Source organism: Aulonocara sp. 'chitande type north' Nkhata Bay, linkage group LG14, assembly GCF_057382095.1.
Source record: "Aulonocara sp. 'chitande type north' Nkhata Bay isolate Kocher_YH1m ecotype deep benthic linkage group LG14, A_spYH_male_GT1.1, whole genome shotgun sequence".
In the NCBI taxonomy this organism is placed as follows: Eukaryota; Metazoa; Chordata; class Actinopteri; order Cichliformes; family Cichlidae; genus Aulonocara; species Aulonocara sp. 'chitande type north' Nkhata Bay.
In genome coordinates, this window is record NC_141357.1 from 27,062,031 (window position 1) to 27,080,330 (window position 18,300).

Consider the following 18,300-nt stretch of genomic DNA (forward strand, 5'->3'; position numbering starts at 1 on the left):
TGTTCCGTTTTTAGGAAATGGCCGAAAAAAAAAAAAAACGTGGCTGAAAATCAGAACAAATAACACGAAATTAACATCAAGTCAAATCCCACTGAATGCAGCGGCCATGATTAAAGTGGGGACGAGATGCAAAATCTGATGACGAAATATTCAAGAAAACAATAAAAAATATTTTGGTCACTGACTCCGGCTTTATTGGTCTTCTTTACAGAGTCTTATTCAAGCAAAACAAACTTTATATAAAATGCGTGGAAATAAAAATGAAACGATCTTTCCAAACAAACTAACCCATTTATGCCGACTCCTATCCCTGCATCAATCTGCACAGTGAAGCAAACATTTAACTGCATTACAATCAGAACAGTGATGCACGACCATTTAAATCACGTTAGCCTGTACAGAGATGAGCTTTCCACAGATTTGCACTTAGCTGTACAAAATAACTGACATTCTAATTCACTCTACAGTAGAAAACATTTCCTGAGCATTAATTCAGGGATGCTGCTGATATTGATGGCATTGCTCCCTCTCCTGCTCTTCCTGCGTCCTGCACTGTGAATCAACAGGGGCATCTGCCTCCATCATGTGGTTTGAATTAAAAGCACACAATACAAAAACAAAAAAACCCCCCAAAAATTAGGCCATTAGTTAATCTCAGCAGCGGCTTTGCACAAAACATAGAAAGCCCTTAAAAGTGGACCCATTTCCTGTCATATATGACTTAAACTAAATGTTAAAAAAAAGAAAGAAAAGAATGCTCATTTTGATATGACCAAACTTTCAAACAATGAAGCCAGCGACTAATCACTGTTAAGACTTCAGTCACACAGGCCTAGAGATCAGTAGGCAACCCCCTGGCAACCTCTGGTTACTAGTAGTTAGTGTGTATTTATTAAGCGGTTACTGGCCGTCAGCAGGTGAAAGCAGCTGCAAAGAGGGTGCTGAACAAAAAAAACCCCTCCTTGCTGTACTTTGCATGAAAGTTATTGACTTGTATGCAAACATTACAGCTTGACGGGTAGTTTGTGACCGACTGCAGGCAAGTTAGGATGCTCCACGCACACTACAGGAAACTGCAGCAATCTGCTAGCAGCTAAAGCAATCGCAAAAATGTCACTGACTGGTATCTAGACCTGTGTAAATAAGTCTCAATTTCACAGCAACCGATTGGGAAATAAACTTTTTTCCCTCTCAACTGGAAGCTCATAGATTTTTTATCTTCTTTCAGAAAAGGGATGAACTACAGGGCTGCAGTTGATTGTTTTGAAATTATATAGAGCTAGCCTAGCAGAGATCAGTGAAAGAAACGGGGAATCGTAAATGAACCTGACAGATCCATTTTAAGATAGAAAAATATATAAACATTTACAGAAGAGTGTAGTCTAATAACTCAAGTTGACACAGAATTTGAATGTTTACAGATTATTTTCTGATTTACAATTTTCAAAAAGTCCACAAGGAATAATGAGTATTCATTTTGTTCCAGACAAATTTGTGAATCTGTTTACAACTCAAGATTAAGTGTGTGGTGCATTTAAATACACCATTTATTCATCTGACCAAATACAATAAGAGCTTAACTTCAGACATGAATGTCAAGCGCTAATTTACGTCTCCATTAAAATTTACTAGTACTTGTATCCACATGTTTTTACACCCCCGAAAATTATGCAATCAATCCAAACTGTTCTGTTCAGCTCACTGCATTCATTTCATCCCAGCCTCTTCCTCGGCTACTTCCTCAGACTCTGCATCAACTTCAGTGTCATCCTCTGGATACAGTCTGCAGTATTTGTCCACCATGACATCCAGGTCATGTTTGACATGAGTGTTAACATTAAGCATCGCAAGACTTTTGTTCCATTGGTGAGGAGGCATGCTGTCGAGGTAAGCCTGGAGTCTTCCACTTGCTGTGTCACTTTTGCTGTCCTCTAGCTTCAGCACAGGCAAGGTGGAAAGTACCTTAAGGAAGGAGTTCACATTGGGAAAGAATTTAACGTCTGGGAGCTGCAAGGTTTCATGAATGGTGGTGGGCAAGCGCACCTCTTTGCCTCTGTGCTTCCACTTGATTCTCCAGCAGTGGAGCTCTGCAGGTAACGTGTCAGGATTGGGGAGGTCATTCCGGTAAACATCTGCGTAGTTTTCCTCAGTGGTGTTGAACTTCATTTGGCCCATGACAGCCGGAACCAGCGACAGACACTTCAGGGCTTTGAGGTTAGTCTCAGAGAACATGTCCTCCACCTCCTGCATGATCCCGTGGATTACAGGCATTGTAACATACTCCTTAAAATATGGCTCAGCTTGAATTTCACCCACATCGGCAGCACGCTGTTTCCGTAGAAACAGCCTTGGAACTTTGACGGGAATCTCGATCATGGTAGCCACGCTCACAGCTTCCTCGTACCAAAATTCATGGTAGACATCAATGTTATCATTGACCTCATTAAGTGAATGCAGGACAGCTGTTAGACTGTTGGCAGCAAAAAACACATCAAGTGTTTCCCCTTGGAGATTCCTCCCAAAGGCTCTAGTGAAGGTAAGGACATTCTTCAGGATGACAATGGTGACAACGATCTCAAAGTCTGCAAGAGTTTCTGCTATTGAATATCCATCTGCCACCACAGAGGCAGCAAACTTTCCTTCTTCATTGTCTCGAATATTGTCCATGCACAGCAGCAACGGTGGCAACATATCCAGCAGCACATCAAAGACGTTGTGTTGTTCTGTCCAGCCTGGGATACAAGCTTGTTTTAGTGCAGCTCCTTTCTCTTCATTCTTCTGGTAGTGAGTGGAGATGGCTTTCTCGAGCTCATCCTGAGTTGACTGGGCCTGAAAGAAAGCACCAATCCTCCTCAGGGTTTCCATGACCACTTGGACATTGGGGAATGGAAGGCTGTTGGCCAGGTGAATGTTCAGTGCCATATGGGAGCAAGGCATGTGCAATGCCAAGGGATACTTCTCCATCAGTAATATTGCTACTGCTTTCATCTTGGTGGTGGAAATCCCAGTGGCTTTATGGGCCTGACCACGGCAGTCTTCCATGCTGAGCCCCCAGCGATCAGTCAGCTGGGCCTCCAGTCTCTCTACCAGTGCAGGCTCATCACCATCAAATGGCACAAAGTCCAAAAACTCCTCTCGGAGGACGTTCTGCTGATTTACAAAACGTAAAAACAGAGGAAGGTGCTTCTCATTGGCAAATTCCACAAGGTCGCCTGTCACTAGGGAGAAGAAGCGACTCTCTCTCACTTCCATTAGCATCTCCTCCCTCACTGTATTCTCACAAATGTCCAGGAGCTGACTTTGCTGGGTTACAGAAAGGTATTCAGAGTTCACGGCCGTTGCCTCAAAGCGCTTCTTCAAAGCTTCATCTCCAGCGTTCATGCGATAATCTAGGAGGGCCTGGAAGTTGTTGGGTTTAAGTTCTGTTTCTGATGCTTTAAGAGGCATTAACGGTATGCTTTGTTTTCCTAACATGACCACGGCCTCAAACAAAGATCTCAGGTATTCCCGAAATGCCTTCTCCTCCGTGGACAGCTGAGGTTCATCCTCATTGGTGGTTGTGCCATCTTCTGCGGCATCTTTTTTGGAAGCAATCTGGTCAATAGAAGATGCCACTGTGAAGAGAGATGACATAACAACAATCTTCTCAAGAAAACTGATTATAAAATTGGAACAAAAAACAAACAAACAAACAAAAGAACAAAGTCCTAATTTAATAGCTTACATCTCCTTTCTTTTATCTTCCGTATATCTTCTTCAGTCTGCAATTTAAAAAAAAAAAAAAGTATAAAAGTTATTTACCAAAACTAAAAACAGTCATGTTATTAACCTTATTTAAAAAGACCCAAAAGCTATCAAATATCTTCCTTACAAGCTCTTTAATCCGCTTGCGATGTCTGGTGTGAGGATTTTTTAAATGGCTTGTTAGATCAAATATTGTTGGAATTGCCGTATCCTTCAGCACAGTCCGATAAGGGCTCTGGGGGGAAAAAAAAAAAAAAAAAAACTAAACAAACAAAACTCACATAATTAAAATAAGCAACATTTAAAAGATGCACATTTTTGAGGAAATAAATGTAGAGAAGGCTCTGCCTGCTCACGAAATACTCACCGTTTTGCACACCATAGCTGGGTCAAAGTGCTTGGCACATAGTCTGTAGTGCTTATTCAACTGGTCTGATGTTTTTGCCTCTAGATCAGCCCTGCGACAGTTCTCTACCCAGATTCTGCATCTAGAAGTAATAAGAAAATTTATTTGACATGCTAAGATACAGAAATGGATTGAGACTGCCACTGTCCATATGAAGGCTGAGAAGAAAAAGAAAAACTACAGAAACAGCAATATATCCTACCACTTTCTTTTGCAATACATCAATAAAAGTGCAATAAAGTATTTCTATTTCCACTAAAAATCGGGTACTCCAAATGCATTACCCTAGCACTTTTACTAAATTCACAACTTAATAATTGAAGTAGCACTTCTCAAACTTATCATTATAGACAACTTATTAATTCAAATGACTCGTTATTAAAATGGAATAACAACAACATAAAGACAAGCACACCAAAATGCAGAGTTACTTTTTGTCTCTGGTTTGACATTGTGGCCACATTATGTTAAAAAAAATCACAATAAAACTGAAAATGGGAGTTAAGAAATGATTTGCTTTTGCTACATTTTGAATGTTGGGCTAGAAAAGGAGATGCAGACCTTAGCAGAAACCACATTATACAAACATTCGAACACTCAGGGCCTAGTCTACACGTCTTAGATTACATACCAGAAAGTTAGCTCTAAACTCAGTCTGCCATAGAGTCATTCATTCATATATATATATATATATATATATATATATATACATATATACATACACGATGTAGTTCAGATAAAAGCTAGTGATTAAACACGGCCTAATAACTGGAAAATGAACGACAAAATATTTATCGCGCCTTGTTTGTGGTCTTTACGGATTGGTTAGTGGTGTTATAATTCCTCACTCATTTCAGTACAACTTTAGGATACTACACATGGTCTTCTGGACTCTGCTGAATGCTAAAGCTCGTAGCGTACTGTCATATTTGCTGGCTTACCTCTCCGGGTCCCGTGGAAACCGAAAAAATGCCAAATCAGATTGCGTGCTTTTCCGCGTACAGTTCGGGGCCGCGCAAAAATTCGGCATGCTTCAGGTTCGGTGGTTAGCTTAGCTAACTTGGCTGCCTATTGTCATCCGCGGACTTCAGTGGTTTTCTTGTAGAAAGCTGAGTGGACGGTGGGTACAGCTAAAGATAAGAGATGACTAACATGATCTCAGACAATGTCTGGCAAAGAAAACACTTAAAGGACACACAATACACCAACACACATTTACAACGGTTAAATTTGGGATATATCGCTTTTAACAAAGGGATGTCCCGCCCCCGGAACCTCTGATTGGACATACCTAAGCTGCCCGTGATAACTACTGGACGCTACAGATAACCCGTCAACCAATTAAAAAGCAAAAAACAGTTTTTGTTTTTTTCTTCTTCTTCTTCCTGAAATGTAGCGACAGCCGCGCTTTCAGGGGGCACTGCACCTACCTCATTAGCTAACGTATCCGTTAGCCGCTAGGGCAGGACGACCTGCAGTGTTTCAACTAACCGGCAGCATGTGATTTAAATAGGTAGCTAACAAAGGCAAGAAATAATACAACGCGAAGAAATATGCACTACTAAGTGCATATTTCTTCGCGTTGTGTTTTCATCATTCCCCAATACTGAATCCTTCAGGTCAGTGTTAGCTATTTAGATAGTAAGGGTGTTTTCTGTGGTTAGCAACATTACGTATACTCCAGAAATAGGCGTTCGCAGGTGGCTGAGGCAGTAATAACTCGCACGGGTGAGTGGTCCTGTATGTGGCTCGTTGGTCTAGGGGTATGATTCTCGCTTAGGGTGCGAGAGGTCCCGGGTTCAAATCCCGGACGAGCCCGCCTTTTTTTGACTTTCGGTTTATTAATATTAGTCATAAAAGCATGACACATGAGAGCCAAAAAAAAATAAACACACGAAAGGACACGATTAATGTCGACAAACGCTTTACCGGTGTAAAAAGACTTTTAAATCCGAAGTTATCTCCAAGCATGAAAAGTAGGTGTCTGCACGTGAGACGGCAAGTATAGTGTGTTTTACCATTTATCATGAATGGTTCTTTATGTTTTTTTTTAAATCCTATACATACTCCCGAGTAAAACATTGAGGGCTCGTCCGGGATTTGAACCCGGGACCTCTCGCACCCGAAGCGAGAATCATACCCCTAGACCAACGAGCCAACGCGGTCACCTATTTCCTGTATCCTTTTCTAAATGTAGCATTTTCACTCCGTTTTCTAGGACTACATACTATTATACATCTGAGTATTTCACATAGATGGGTCAATGGACAATAAAGAGACACAGAGCAATTCAATTAACTTCTTTTTATATATCATACATAAGACTGTCTTAATATAATACAAAGGGCATTGTCATAAACACAGCAAAGTCTTGACTAGATCTTACAATCTGTGGATACATGGACTTATCCTTTCCCCCATGCTGTTCAATTCTATAGTGCATGTTGCATGTACAAAAAAAGTGAAAAAATGTGAACTCAAAAATGAAAAGGATAAATCCAAATTAAATAAGAGGATTTCAACTTCTGTCGGGTGTTCAGATATGTCAACAAGTATAGGTGTTTGTGTGTAACCCACAAACTGAACAGGCTTATGAACAATGGAACCTTTTTTTTTTTTTCCTCCAACCATGTGCTTCTCATATAACCAAAAAGTAAGGTTTGTGATGTACATGCACTTACAATATACCCTGTGAAAATTATTAAGGTTTGAAGATCTAGCTTTCCCTGTTTGATTCAAACCCTACCTCATAGTGTTGTCCTGATGTAGTCAAGTACCTTTGCCAAAAGGCAAGGTTTTGCCACTAAGAAAACAGGAGTTCCTGCCCACTGAATGGTCACCAAATTGACAAACATAATCAACATACCAGCAGGAGCAAGGTAGTGAGTTCTATACTTCCTTTATTAAAAAAATATAAGTATATACATAAATTCTATTTCAACTATTAAAAAGGGGCTGCATTTCATGACAACTGCTCTAAATAAGAGGTCAATCAGCATGATCTGAAATAGGCGCACACTTACGAGTCACTGCAGTCAAATTCTTTTTTCTTTCAGTCTTTATTTTTGGAATGTTTAGTACCAGTATGAGTGCCAGCAATAAAAACCACCGGCTAATTCTAAATTTCTCAAATTCTGCGGGGTATGAAAAATGATTGCAAATTTGCAAGTATAACCTTGACATCCAGATAAAACTCCAATCTCAATATAGGTAGCTTTACATTTGTGTTTATGGAAAATGCCAAGCATGAATTCATATGGTGGTTTTCCTTTAAGATGACAACAGCATGACCTGTGTCCTGCCCTTAATTTGAAAGGTGGCTGTGGGCAGGGTTTCTTTTCTTTTTTTATATCTAATTTCAAAGCTGGTAAGATGAGCAACAGAAGAAAGAAAGCACTTCAAAATCCCTGATATAAAAAAATAAAAATAATAATAATAATAAATCTGGTAATTGACTGTAATGTTTTGAGAACATGCATTTATGCCAAGGCAAAGCATGTTATTGTGGGCTGACAGACACCCTTTCCCTTTGAATAGGACAACAATCGTGGGGATCTGCCCTACCAAATCAGAACAATACCATTCAACACAAACTGGTTTGCCACAGTCTTGCTTCACGGCAGAAACTAGCCAAGTTGACCAAATGATGTATGAAAGGCAGCAACACCCTTTGAAATAGTATGATGGGGGCAAAAGAAAAACGACGACACAGAAATAGAACGCATTAGTCTCCTTTGTTTTGTGTTTTTTTTTTTTTTTGTGTTTTGTGTTTTTTTTTTTTTAAGTTGTTTTTTTTTTTTTAAACCATCAGCCTCTATCTTGCTACTCCGGAGCCTGCAGAGTAACTACCAAATTCTCTAACATACCAAAGTTTTAAAAGACTCCCAAAATAATCTACCAATTAATATGGAAACAGTTTTGGTAAAACGTTGCAAACAAATCTGGCCAGAATACACAATAGCCAACGGTCTCGACAACGGTGTCCAGTTTTGCTAAAGTAATATATTGCAGCTGTTTGTATTGACGTTAAAATAAGATCTTGATAAACTTTGCGTCAAAGTGGTGAACTGCTACATTATTGGTTACAGACACCTATATGCTATAAAACAACTGCTTTGGTATAAAAACATATCCAAAGGGAAAATAAATTCTTGTAAAATTCACAGCATAATTTGAGGAGAAAAAAAGGCAGTCACTTAACTCGTTTTTTTCTTCAGTTTCCATGTTTTGGATGGAGAGACTTGTGCAGGTGGTTCTGATGAGGAACTACATGCAGAAGGGGGGGGAAAAATAAAACATAAAAGGGTAGACTCTGGAATAGTTCTTTCCACTGCAAAATCCTTAACCAGTAAATTTCAAGGAATTAATGTTTAGGAGGTTGTTGTGTACAATAAGACCCTGTTATGTGGGGCCCTGCTGAAGACGAAATCTTTGTCGAGAAAGGCCTCAAATTACCATTCGTGTTTACCTTTTCTAAGTTGTTTTAATTTCTTTAAAGAATTAAGGGCTGTCTAGAGAGAAAAATAGAGAAAAGCCATCTTAATTCAAATGATAATGTCCAGCTCCATCCCATTCCAAGTCCATGAGTCATAAGGCCAAAGGGTTATCTAGAACCAGCCACTGACTGTCTTCCTTTCACTGGGCTGGATCCTTTCGTCTCCCACGCCCATCGCTGCTCTCGCCTGTGCCAGGCCCGGTTGCAGCTTGCAGGACTACGGGGCCTCTAGGCCTGAGGGGTGGTGCTTCCCTCTTCTTGGACCCCGGCTGGTGCCAGTATCCACCTGCGGGGTCTCCTCTCCACCCGGCCAGCACACGCATAGGGACTCCACTGCTATGTGCTCCCCTTTGACAGAGTTACACAATACCGACCAACAACAAGAAATATCACCGCAAACACTTCCCCTCATTGTCAAGCTACAGGATTTACAAGCAGCTTTTTACGTGAAACTTCACAAAACAAAAAAAGGGCAAAAATAATTAAGAACCAGTGAAACAGTAATGTCAGGCAGTCCATGGTTTGAACCGAAGGAGGACGCCAAGCATTTCATCACCAACAGCTACCTGCAAAACAGCTTCAAACTTTGCTCTGAAATGCTCCTTAGAAGATTTTGCCACATAATACCATATGGTGATTACTTGGTGGTTACATGAAACTGGTGAAATGGTAAAATGGATGTCTCAATCTCACTATGGTTATTCCGCAGTATTATTTTGTGCCTAATGATTGCAAAAGAAAAACTGGTGAAAATTACATATATACTTTTTAACAAAGGTTTATCTCTGTAGTAGCGGTTCAGTGATATCTCCCTTCTGACGTGAGCAGCTTTTGTTCTCAACACACCTTGTAGTAAAAAACACCACCTTAAAAATGACGCACAGGGGGAACACACAGCAAAATGTCAGTGCAGTCACGAGCTGGCCATAGAACTCTGCTGCACACACACTCCAGTCATTGGAGACTCTTCCCGGTCCATGCCCTGCCTCATGCCCAGGTGGCCTTCCGCTAGGTAGTGGGCAGGCCCTGTGTTCGTTCCCATGGAGAATGCAGGGTGCGCTGCCATGCCAGTCTCCTGCCGTGGGTTCGAGAAGGCACCTAGCCCCATGCTCAGCCCACCATTCTGACCAAAGTCAAGGGCTCCAGCGGGCAAATGGCGGAGCTGGTAGGCCTGGTTGCCATGGTTCCCAGTGGAAGAGGACGATGTAGAGGAAGAGGAGGCAGAGGAAGACAGGGAGGTCATGGACAGATGGCCATGAACCACCTCCATGGAGTCCTGTGTTGAGGAGCTGTGTGTCGGGGAAGTGTAGTGGCGTGGGCGTGGACGTGTAGCCATCATCTGCCCATGGTGGTGATGAGTATGTGAGTGGGGATGCAGGGCCTTAGGGTGCTGAGGTGGGACATGGAAGGTGGTCTCCTGGACTGGGTGGGTCTCTCCAGTGACTGATTCGGGTCCGACGCCACCTCCCCACACCAGCGGTGGTGGGTAAGGCTGTCTTGCCTGTCAAATAAGAAGAGTCAGTAGTGGAATACAGCTAAAACCTTTCTTTGAGAACATAAACTAAACAAAATTAAAATTCACAATTCAGGAACTGTGACCATTTCTGACGAGTAATACTGATAATAAAATAACATGTCATACATGAAAAATAAATTCAAGAATATTTTTGATGAGTGAAGGAAGTCTTGTATGACACTAACAGGAAGTCATTTGTATGAACTTTAAAAAAAAAAAAAAAAAAAAAGCTATTAAGTTTTGGTTTAATCAACCAGCATTCCAAGAACTTAGTACAACTTTTTAATTTTCAGCTACCTTACTGACCTGTGGGCAGAGGCTGTCACCATCCATGGCAGGCATTGCCGTGCCGAAATGTCCTCCACTATGCAAGTGGTGATGGGTAGGGTCTGATCTGGCTCTACCACTGGTACTTGTCCCAGATGATCCTCCTGAGTTTTAAACAAAACAAAAGCCTCAGCAATTCAAATATGTCAAATTCTGTCCCACACAGCTGTATGGGTTTCATACCATGTTGTTTTTCTTGGTCATTTTACTTGTGGTAAGAGTTAAGAAACAGTTTACAAAAACCGCATTTTACCAAACAAAGTCAGCAAATTTTTTGGTTACTTAACCATGTTACCTAATGCAAGAACATACAGATGTACACATGTTACTACTTAAAAAGAATTAACACTGCACCCAGAATCTGTAGCTGGTGGCTGTTACCTGAGCTAGAGGAGGTGCTGGAGGTGGTTCCTGAAGACTGGGACTGCTCTAATGCGGGGCTTGTAGACACACTACTGCTTGTATTGGTCCCCTCATCCGCAGTCTTCTTGAAGAAGCTGTGCTGCAGGGCATAGTAGGGCTGGATGCGGCTCTTAGGGTCATAGTCCAACATCCGGAGGATCAGGTCCTTGAACTTCAAGTAGTCAGCAACAGCATGGCCAGACTCCCCCGCCCGCCGGCCACCTGGACCCCCTGTCTCCACACCCAAGATGGAGTGGAGCTTCCGTGAAGCTGGAGGCTTATACTATTTAAATCAGAGGACCGTCACATTAAAGGCAACTCGTGTATCACCAAAATCTACAGTAATTATTCCAGAACATTCAACAAAACAAATTGTGGCAAGAGTGCATCTGCACAAAGAAAAGAGCTCACCCTTTTGCCATCTTTGGTCTTCTTAACACTCCATGTACCATCCGAAAGCTTCTCAAAGAACTTCCTGGCTTTTGGGGCTAGGTCCATTATGTGATTAGGCGGGATACCAAGAACCTCAACTATTTTGTTCATCTGGTCCACCTGGACAAAGTGTTAATAATAAAGTTACTTCCTGTCATGCTGACAGAAAGGAATATTTGACAAAACCTTTGACATTTATACTTGCAACTTAAAGCAGACTGAAGACTTCTTATTAATACATTAAGTTAAATGTCAATCTAAAGATGACTATTCTTAAACATTTATCTGACATTTTAAAGAAAAATGTAAACATGAGGTGAAAGCTATTGCTATTTGTTATTATTAGTGGTACAGCATAGAACAAACCTAAGTAGTGTTTCACTTTTTTTTTTTACCTCATTAGCTCCGCTGAACAGAGGTTCCCCAGTGTGCATCTCTACCAAGATGCAACCCAAGGACCACATGTCAATGGCCAGGTCATAGGGCATTCCCAGCAGCACCTCTGGGGAACGGTAGAAGCGACTCTGGATATACTGGTATATCTACAAAAAGGGTAAAAGAACAGGGATAATGAGACCTTTTATCTAATATAACACCAAGTGTTCAGGGGCAAAAAGTTTATGGCACACTTCCCAGAGATATTTTTTTTATATATGTTGATTTGAACGTTGCTAAAGAAAATGGTAAAAGTACCCTTTGGCCCAGTTGGCATGAGCTGCCAAAGTCCACTATTTTGATGGCACTCCTCTTGGGGTTACAAAGGAGGATGTTCTCAGGCTTCAGGTCACAGTGGATGATGCTGAGCTCAGGTGTGGCCAGGAAGAGTAGCGCCGTGCATAGCTGCTGGGCAAACTTCCGGGTGAGATTGAGTGAGACGCCACGGAAGTTGGTATTTCGGAGCAAGTCGTATAGATTGTAGGACAGCATCTCAAACACGAGGCAGAGGTGGTTCCGAAACATGAAGTGACGCTTTAGGTGAACTGCAGCAAACCAAATTGTACCCATATGAGTCAAATACAGAAAAAGCCATTTTAACTTCTTTGATATGATTTTTATGATCAGATGCAAATTTCAAGAGTTGATTACCAATGTAGTACTTCATCTCGGTATCATGTTTGTTCATGAGCTCTAGGAGCCGCACTTCAATCTGGGCTTGATTGAGGAAAGCTTTCTTGTTCTTGATGATCTTAATGGCAACCCATTCCTGCTCTGCTCGGTCATATGCTTTCACAACCTAAAGATGCCAAAAACAACAAATAGTATCGTTTCTGAAAATTACTTGCCGACTGTTAACCACAGCTAAAAAACCTACAGCTGTTGCTTCACAAATCTTCTGGTGATACAGATGAAAAGTAAACCATAATTTTCTCATAAAAACCTGCATTTTCTCCATGCCATGATTCAAATCATGTGTATATGGTGCACAATGTATAAATTAAGCACCTGTCCAAATGATCCTTTTCCTATCAAGGAATCAATCTCATAGCGGTCCATCCACTTCTCCCCATTCTTGACGATGTAGTCATAGTTGTCATCGTCATAGCCGTCATTAAAGACCTTTCTCTCTTTTTTGTGACTGGAGTCTTCACCCTGACCCTGTTGGTGCCGTCGCTTCTTTTTTGCATAATACACCTATAAGTTTAAAAAACAGTTCACATAAGTTTCACTGACTATTACAACGTAAAAACAATGCCAAACACTTAAGTTTTTTTTTTAAGGTGCAACAATTCATCGCTTTAATAATAATAATAATGGATTGGATTTATATAGCGCTTTTCAAGGCACCCAAAGCGCTTTACAATGCCACTAATAACAAATTATTATTATTTAATAACAAAATAACAATAAATAGAACAAAAAAGGCTGTCAGATCAAGGTGACACCTTCCTATATCTTGTTTTGTCTGACCATCAATCCAAATTCTTGATATATTAACACAATATCACACATGACAAAAGAAACAGCAAATATAAAAGTATATACAATTCTACTTGTAAAACTAACTGAAACATGTAGTAGAACAATAAGAATAACAGCTTATTAATTTCAAATTTAATTATTGCAGCTCTAGATACATGTAATGAAAACAAAACTGACCTCATTGATGTGTTTGTATGTTTTGATAAGGTCAATGGAGAGCTTCCTCAGGGGAGCTGAAGTTGGGTCACGAAAGCACTGGGGCATGTGCCTCTGAAGCATCACAAAAGGGAAATAACAGCATTTTAAGGGGGGGGGGGAAACTATACACAGCAGCTCTGGATGATACAGCTTAGTGTTAAAGGGCTATCATTAAATGCACTATAATTGATTTTGCACAATATTAGTATTAGTATTTATTTATTTATTGTCATGACATGACATGAACAGAGTGAAGAAAACATTTGACAAGCAGCTACTCTGCCTGGTGACAGCAACAAAAGGTGAACCGGATTTTAATAAACCACAAAAAGTATTGCCGGGTTAAGATGAAAGGAAATCCAGGAGGTGGAGAAGGGTAGGGTTAGTGTACCTGATTGGCAGTGAGCTGTGGTGTCTGGTCGCTGTACGGTAAGACCGTAACAGATTGGTCAGTGCTTGGCTGGTGGCGGTCACTGTACTGCTGGTGCGTATGGGGCATTGGAGCAGCCATCTGAAGACCAGCAGTGTGTAAAGAAAAAGAGGGCGCAAGCCGGACGGACGAAGGTTTGCATGCTGAAGTCTCTCCTCCTGGAAGAAATTAACACTCTTTTGAGTTGCAAAATTAACTGATTCAACATTATAGGTAAGAAAAGAACAAAAAAATGTAATAATCTTGACTTGAAACTATTGTATTTCCTCCTCCACACAAGAGATGTGTGGCCAAAAAGACAATGAAAAATATATTTTCTACTTACTGTACAGACAAAATACAAATGGCCTTTTTGTTTTGCTACTTAAACAGGCAATGCTTCCCTTAACACAAAAAAGAACCTAAATTTAGCTTTGGGAAAATAAAATACTTATGCAAATTATGCATTTCTAGTGTTTATATGTATAGTGAAATAAGATCGTTCTTTAAAAAGAAAGAAAAAAAAAGAAAAAAAAGAGGCAAAAATGATGTTGAGAATAGCAAGAATGAATACATATTTAAGAGAAACGTCAGGTTAATACAAAGTGTCTTTTGTTAAACATTTAAAGCAAAAAAAAAAAAAAAAAAAAAAAAAAAAAAAAAAACAGCATTAGAGGATTACCACAAAATAAAATACAATAGTAACATATTAACCTTTGTGAAGAAAAAGGAGCAAAACAGCAGGTTTAACAGTGAAAAGGGGTGGAAATAAAGCATCTCCACACTGTACAGTGAATCATCCTTCATTTTAAGCCAGAAGGAATCAAAAAATTATTAAATAGCATGTTCAGCTATCAGCATCTCTCACCAGACAACACAATTCACCAGTGCTACACAGTAACCACTATTCAGAATCCCAGCAACAGCACCTAATTAGCATAGCCTATCACCACAGAGATACAGCGTGATTTGGCAAGCCCATCAATGCACAGACCAATCACAACGCAGTATGCAAATAGCCTACTTTTGTTGCCAGGGCAGAGCTGCTCCCATTTTCCAATGAGAAAACAAGAAATAAACAAGAAATAAAATTGAACTTTGGCACACTTAGACGTTGCTTTCAACACAAGAGCCTGACAGCAAAATAGCTGCACAGCCCAAAACCTGCACTCCATCTGAGAGCGTTACAAAGCTGACCCAGCTTTCGAAAAGCAAGGAGAAAAAAAAAAAAAAGCACATCCACTGACAGAAATAAGAGGAACTGTAAGAAGATGGAGCACAGTCAAACACTATTTGAAAAGTAACACTTATTTTTCACTTTTATATACACACACTTTACAACATTTTAAATTTAAAGCACTTCCATTTGTCATAACTACTTTGTTTTACTGCTTGTTCAGTTCAGACAAAAAAAAACTAAGCAAATTTTAATTACTTTGAGCTCTGCAATGAAATAATTGCAATGAATTAAATGGTAAATTCTGTACTGACAATTCTTAATTATTCATCCTTACTTGACTTTTTTACCCCCCTTAAGAGAGTCCTACAAATTTTTGAGTCTGAATTTAAAACAACAACAAAACTGAAAGAGAAGCTCCTAGAAGAGCACTACTTCCTCACCAAAGGGTTAAGGCTTAATATATGGCAGCTAACCTGGATGCATCTTCTCCTGTAAAATTTCATATCATCCTGGGAGGAGAGTCCAGCAGCAAACCACAACCCACTACAAAGAATAAAAACAGAATATCATCATTGTGCATCTTTGGTGGGACTTAACTTCATAGTGGTTAAACTTTTCATAAGAAGGGACAGAGAACTGCTAGACAGCAGAAGACACCCCAAAACTTTAAGAAGCTCACTTGGGGTAAATGTGTTAATGGAGGGAGTTTACAAACAGACCTCAAATTTGAAAATTTCAAGCTACTTGTGCATTTACTGTAAAGATAGTTAAGACCCAGGAAATTACATATTTGAAATACTTAATACATATAGTTCTTGTGAAACTTCTAAATAGTTCTATTACAGACATTAACTAAAACAGGATTTGCATTGTTGTGGATCTAGAAGAGCACTTGACCTCCTCTCAGAATGTTCATACCGATTTTAAAAATATAATCTAAATGGGGTGAAATTAAATACACAATACTTTAACTTAAAATAGCCATCTGCTACTGAGAACCTAACTGGCCTTACTGCCATTACTGTTTTGAGGAAGAACTGAAAAAGTTTGGTTTGACAGAAATTCACAAACAATGGCAGGCACTATACTAACAAAACTAAGAGGTAAAATTGTCATTTAATAAAAAAAACGACAAACCACACAGGGGAAAATATCAGCTCTATTTTAACACAAAGCCATTTTGCAAGCGCACTTGTGGCTCTTTAGTCTCCCCTAAATGTCTGATTCTTGTTAATTTTCAGTACTGACATATGAACAGTTCCTTTCCTGGCTCTAGTCATTACGGCATCAACGGGCCTATTTAGGTGTGTAAATATAACGACAGCTAGCTTGCTATTACTAGCCGTATCATATCATAAGTGATGGCTAAAGACCTCTATAACAAGTCTGCGTGTCATCTTCTCACGCCCAACCGATTAGATCCATTCCAAAGCTGAATCAAACGAAACCAACCCAAAACAATTAAAAGCCTAACGCTCGTGTATAAAGACCGTCGCCGGGTAGCTCTGTACTTACAGATGATGGGGTAGCGCTCGTCATGGTTGGAATTTAGGAAGCATATTCAGTGTTAATTTGCGGCCAGTCTTGCTACATATCGTTCGTGTATGTGACTCCCAATTCCACGCATAAATGACAAACGTATTCAGGCTCACGTTACCGTTAGCAGTCTAACTAGCTAACGCCGTCGTCGTTAACGTTACCCTGAAAACTGCAGGACAAGCAAGCATATCTCTCACCAATCCAGTGTTAACGTTAGCTAGTGACGCTGTGTGTGCAGCCAGCGGGTTGTGGGGCCCATTCAGCTGGTTCGTCAACAAGTCAGCGTTAACCATTAGCCGAGTTAGCCGATTTAGCTACGAGGCGTTAGCCTGGTTAGCTTCCGCACTCCATTGCTGTAAAAATAAAAACTACACCTCTGCAAGTAATATAGTTAGACAGTAATCCACAACGGAAATATGAGCCAGCAGAGCAACATTTTCTTCAATCCTACAATGACAGTCTAATATCGCAGGGCTAGCTTTAACGTTAACACTGTGCCAGCATGACTCTTCGTCTAAACCCACACAATCCGCTGCACCCCTCTCTCTCTAGGTTAGTCCAAAAACCAGTTCGGATGCTGTTTCTGTCTGACATTAATAATCAGTTGACCTACTGACTGAAAGCAAACGTTATAGGTGGCTCCAGCGGAGTCGGCGCCGCCACAAAACGTTAGCTAGCCGCCATACCATAAGCTACCTTTCTCAACTTCACGATCGCGTCCATCATTGTTAACCATTGACGTTACACACAACATATACATCCACGAAAGCGTTAACCTGGACGCTTTCGCAAAGGCTTTTGCTCACCTCTGATGGCACGATCTTCATTTAAAGTCCAATAACCTGTATGATGAGGAAACTTATCCAGCTTGAGATTCTCCCCTCCCTGCACGGTTAGCGAGTAATGTTAACGTTAAATCCAATTCCCCCGTCCTCTGACCGGCTAAAATAATTCGCCAGTCAGGTTCATTGCGCTGTTCATGTCCCAAGCACTGTGGAAAAACATCGCCTGTCGAAGAAACTCTTGACTAACGTTACTATCAGCTGATGACAAGCGACATGCTAACGATAACTAGCACGCATAACTCACCAGCTAACCTTAGCGAGCTGGCTAGCTAGTTGACAAAATGAACGCAGCTAACATTGGCTAGCTGTAGCTTCTGTGGCTAGCGTCAAGCTAACGAATCTAGCCACCGCTAAATAAATGTTCTGCCAAATTCAGATTTTTACGCCGTCTTCGCAAATTTGGCGCCGGCCACTTCGACAAACACGAGAACACGGTTAAATCCGGAGTATTTTAAACGTGAAACGGAATCCGTGTCCTCTGGTAATTTTGGTTAGGAATTTTGTGTCAATTTTCACAAAATGGCGCGCGGTCCAAACCTGCGCAGTGAACCGGCCCGGTGGACCAGAGACACGGACAACTGAGTTAGTGCGGCGCCGCCTAATTATTTCAACTGTGTTAAAACGTCGGTCTCTTGATCTTCTTAATCCGATCCACTAGACGCATTTCGATATCCAAAAACGTCAGACATATATCCACTGACAGCATTATTCCGGCGGGAAGGGAGAACATTTGAAAAGACTGAGCTGGGGAAAAAAACCCTCCTGACAAAATGGCGATGCTCTAGCTTGTTGCCATGGCAACTGTCAATCAAAAAAAAAAGGTACCCGGATGTACCAATGACGAATAAGATCTAACTTGCCCGCGTTACAGGACACACATAACTCCG

The 18,300-nt window shown here is 40.6% G+C and overlaps 2 protein-coding genes and 2 non-coding genes across 8 annotated transcripts; 1 reads left to right on the plus strand and 3 right to left on the minus strand.

Annotated features, from left to right (window-relative positions):
* Positions 1-169: 169 nt before the first annotated feature.
* On the minus strand, positions 170-5,705 carry thap12b (THAP domain containing 12b). Of its 2 annotated transcripts, none has more exons than XM_086261816.1 (5): positions 5,581-5,705; positions 4,112-4,232; positions 3,872-3,979; positions 3,725-3,761; positions 170-3,614 (listed from the first exon to the last, which is right to left on the minus strand). In XM_086261816.1, the coding sequence occupies exons 1-5, from the start codon at positions 5,583-5,585 to the stop codon at positions 1,708-1,710; spliced, it is 2,178 nt and encodes a 725-aa protein (XP_086117942.1). In that variant the 5' UTR covers positions 5,586-5,705; the 3' UTR covers positions 170-1,707. The 2 variants fall into 2 exon arrangements, with proteins under 2 accessions (XP_086117942.1, XP_086117941.1); XM_086261815.1 differs by lacking the exon at positions 5,581-5,705 and adding an exon at positions 5,092-5,457.
* Positions 5,706-5,896: 191 nt separating this feature from the next.
* Positions 5,897-5,968, plus strand: trnap-agg (transfer RNA proline (anticodon AGG)). Its single transcript has one exon. It is a non-coding gene; the product is annotated as a tRNA-Pro (tRNA).
* Positions 5,969-6,235: 267 nt separating this feature from the next.
* Positions 6,236-6,307, minus strand: trnap-cgg (transfer RNA proline (anticodon CGG)). The gene has a single exon. It is a non-coding gene; the product is annotated as a tRNA-Pro (tRNA).
* Positions 6,308-7,033: 726 nt separating this feature from the next.
* Positions 7,034-18,215, minus strand: dyrk1ab (dual-specificity tyrosine-(Y)-phosphorylation regulated kinase 1A, b). Of its 4 annotated transcripts, none has more exons than XM_086261817.1 (12): positions 17,375-18,215; positions 15,503-15,572; positions 13,832-14,028; positions 13,420-13,512; positions 12,766-12,954; positions 12,409-12,556; positions 12,016-12,302; positions 11,718-11,864; positions 11,302-11,442; positions 10,870-11,173; positions 10,468-10,592; positions 7,034-10,146 (listed from the first exon to the last, which is right to left on the minus strand). In XM_086261817.1, the coding sequence occupies exons 2-12, from the start codon at positions 15,510-15,512 to the stop codon at positions 9,559-9,561; spliced, it is 2,229 nt and encodes a 742-aa protein (XP_086117943.1). In that variant the 5' UTR covers positions 15,513-15,572; positions 17,375-18,215; the 3' UTR covers positions 7,034-9,558. The 4 variants fall into 4 exon arrangements, with proteins under 4 accessions (XP_086117943.1, XP_086117944.1, XP_086117945.1 ...); XM_086261818.1 differs by lacking the exon at positions 17,375-18,215 and adding an exon at positions 16,545-17,279; XM_086261819.1 differs by lacking the exon at positions 15,503-15,572 and having other exon boundaries at positions 17,375-18,214.
* Between the last annotated feature and the right edge of the window lie 85 nt (positions 18,216-18,300).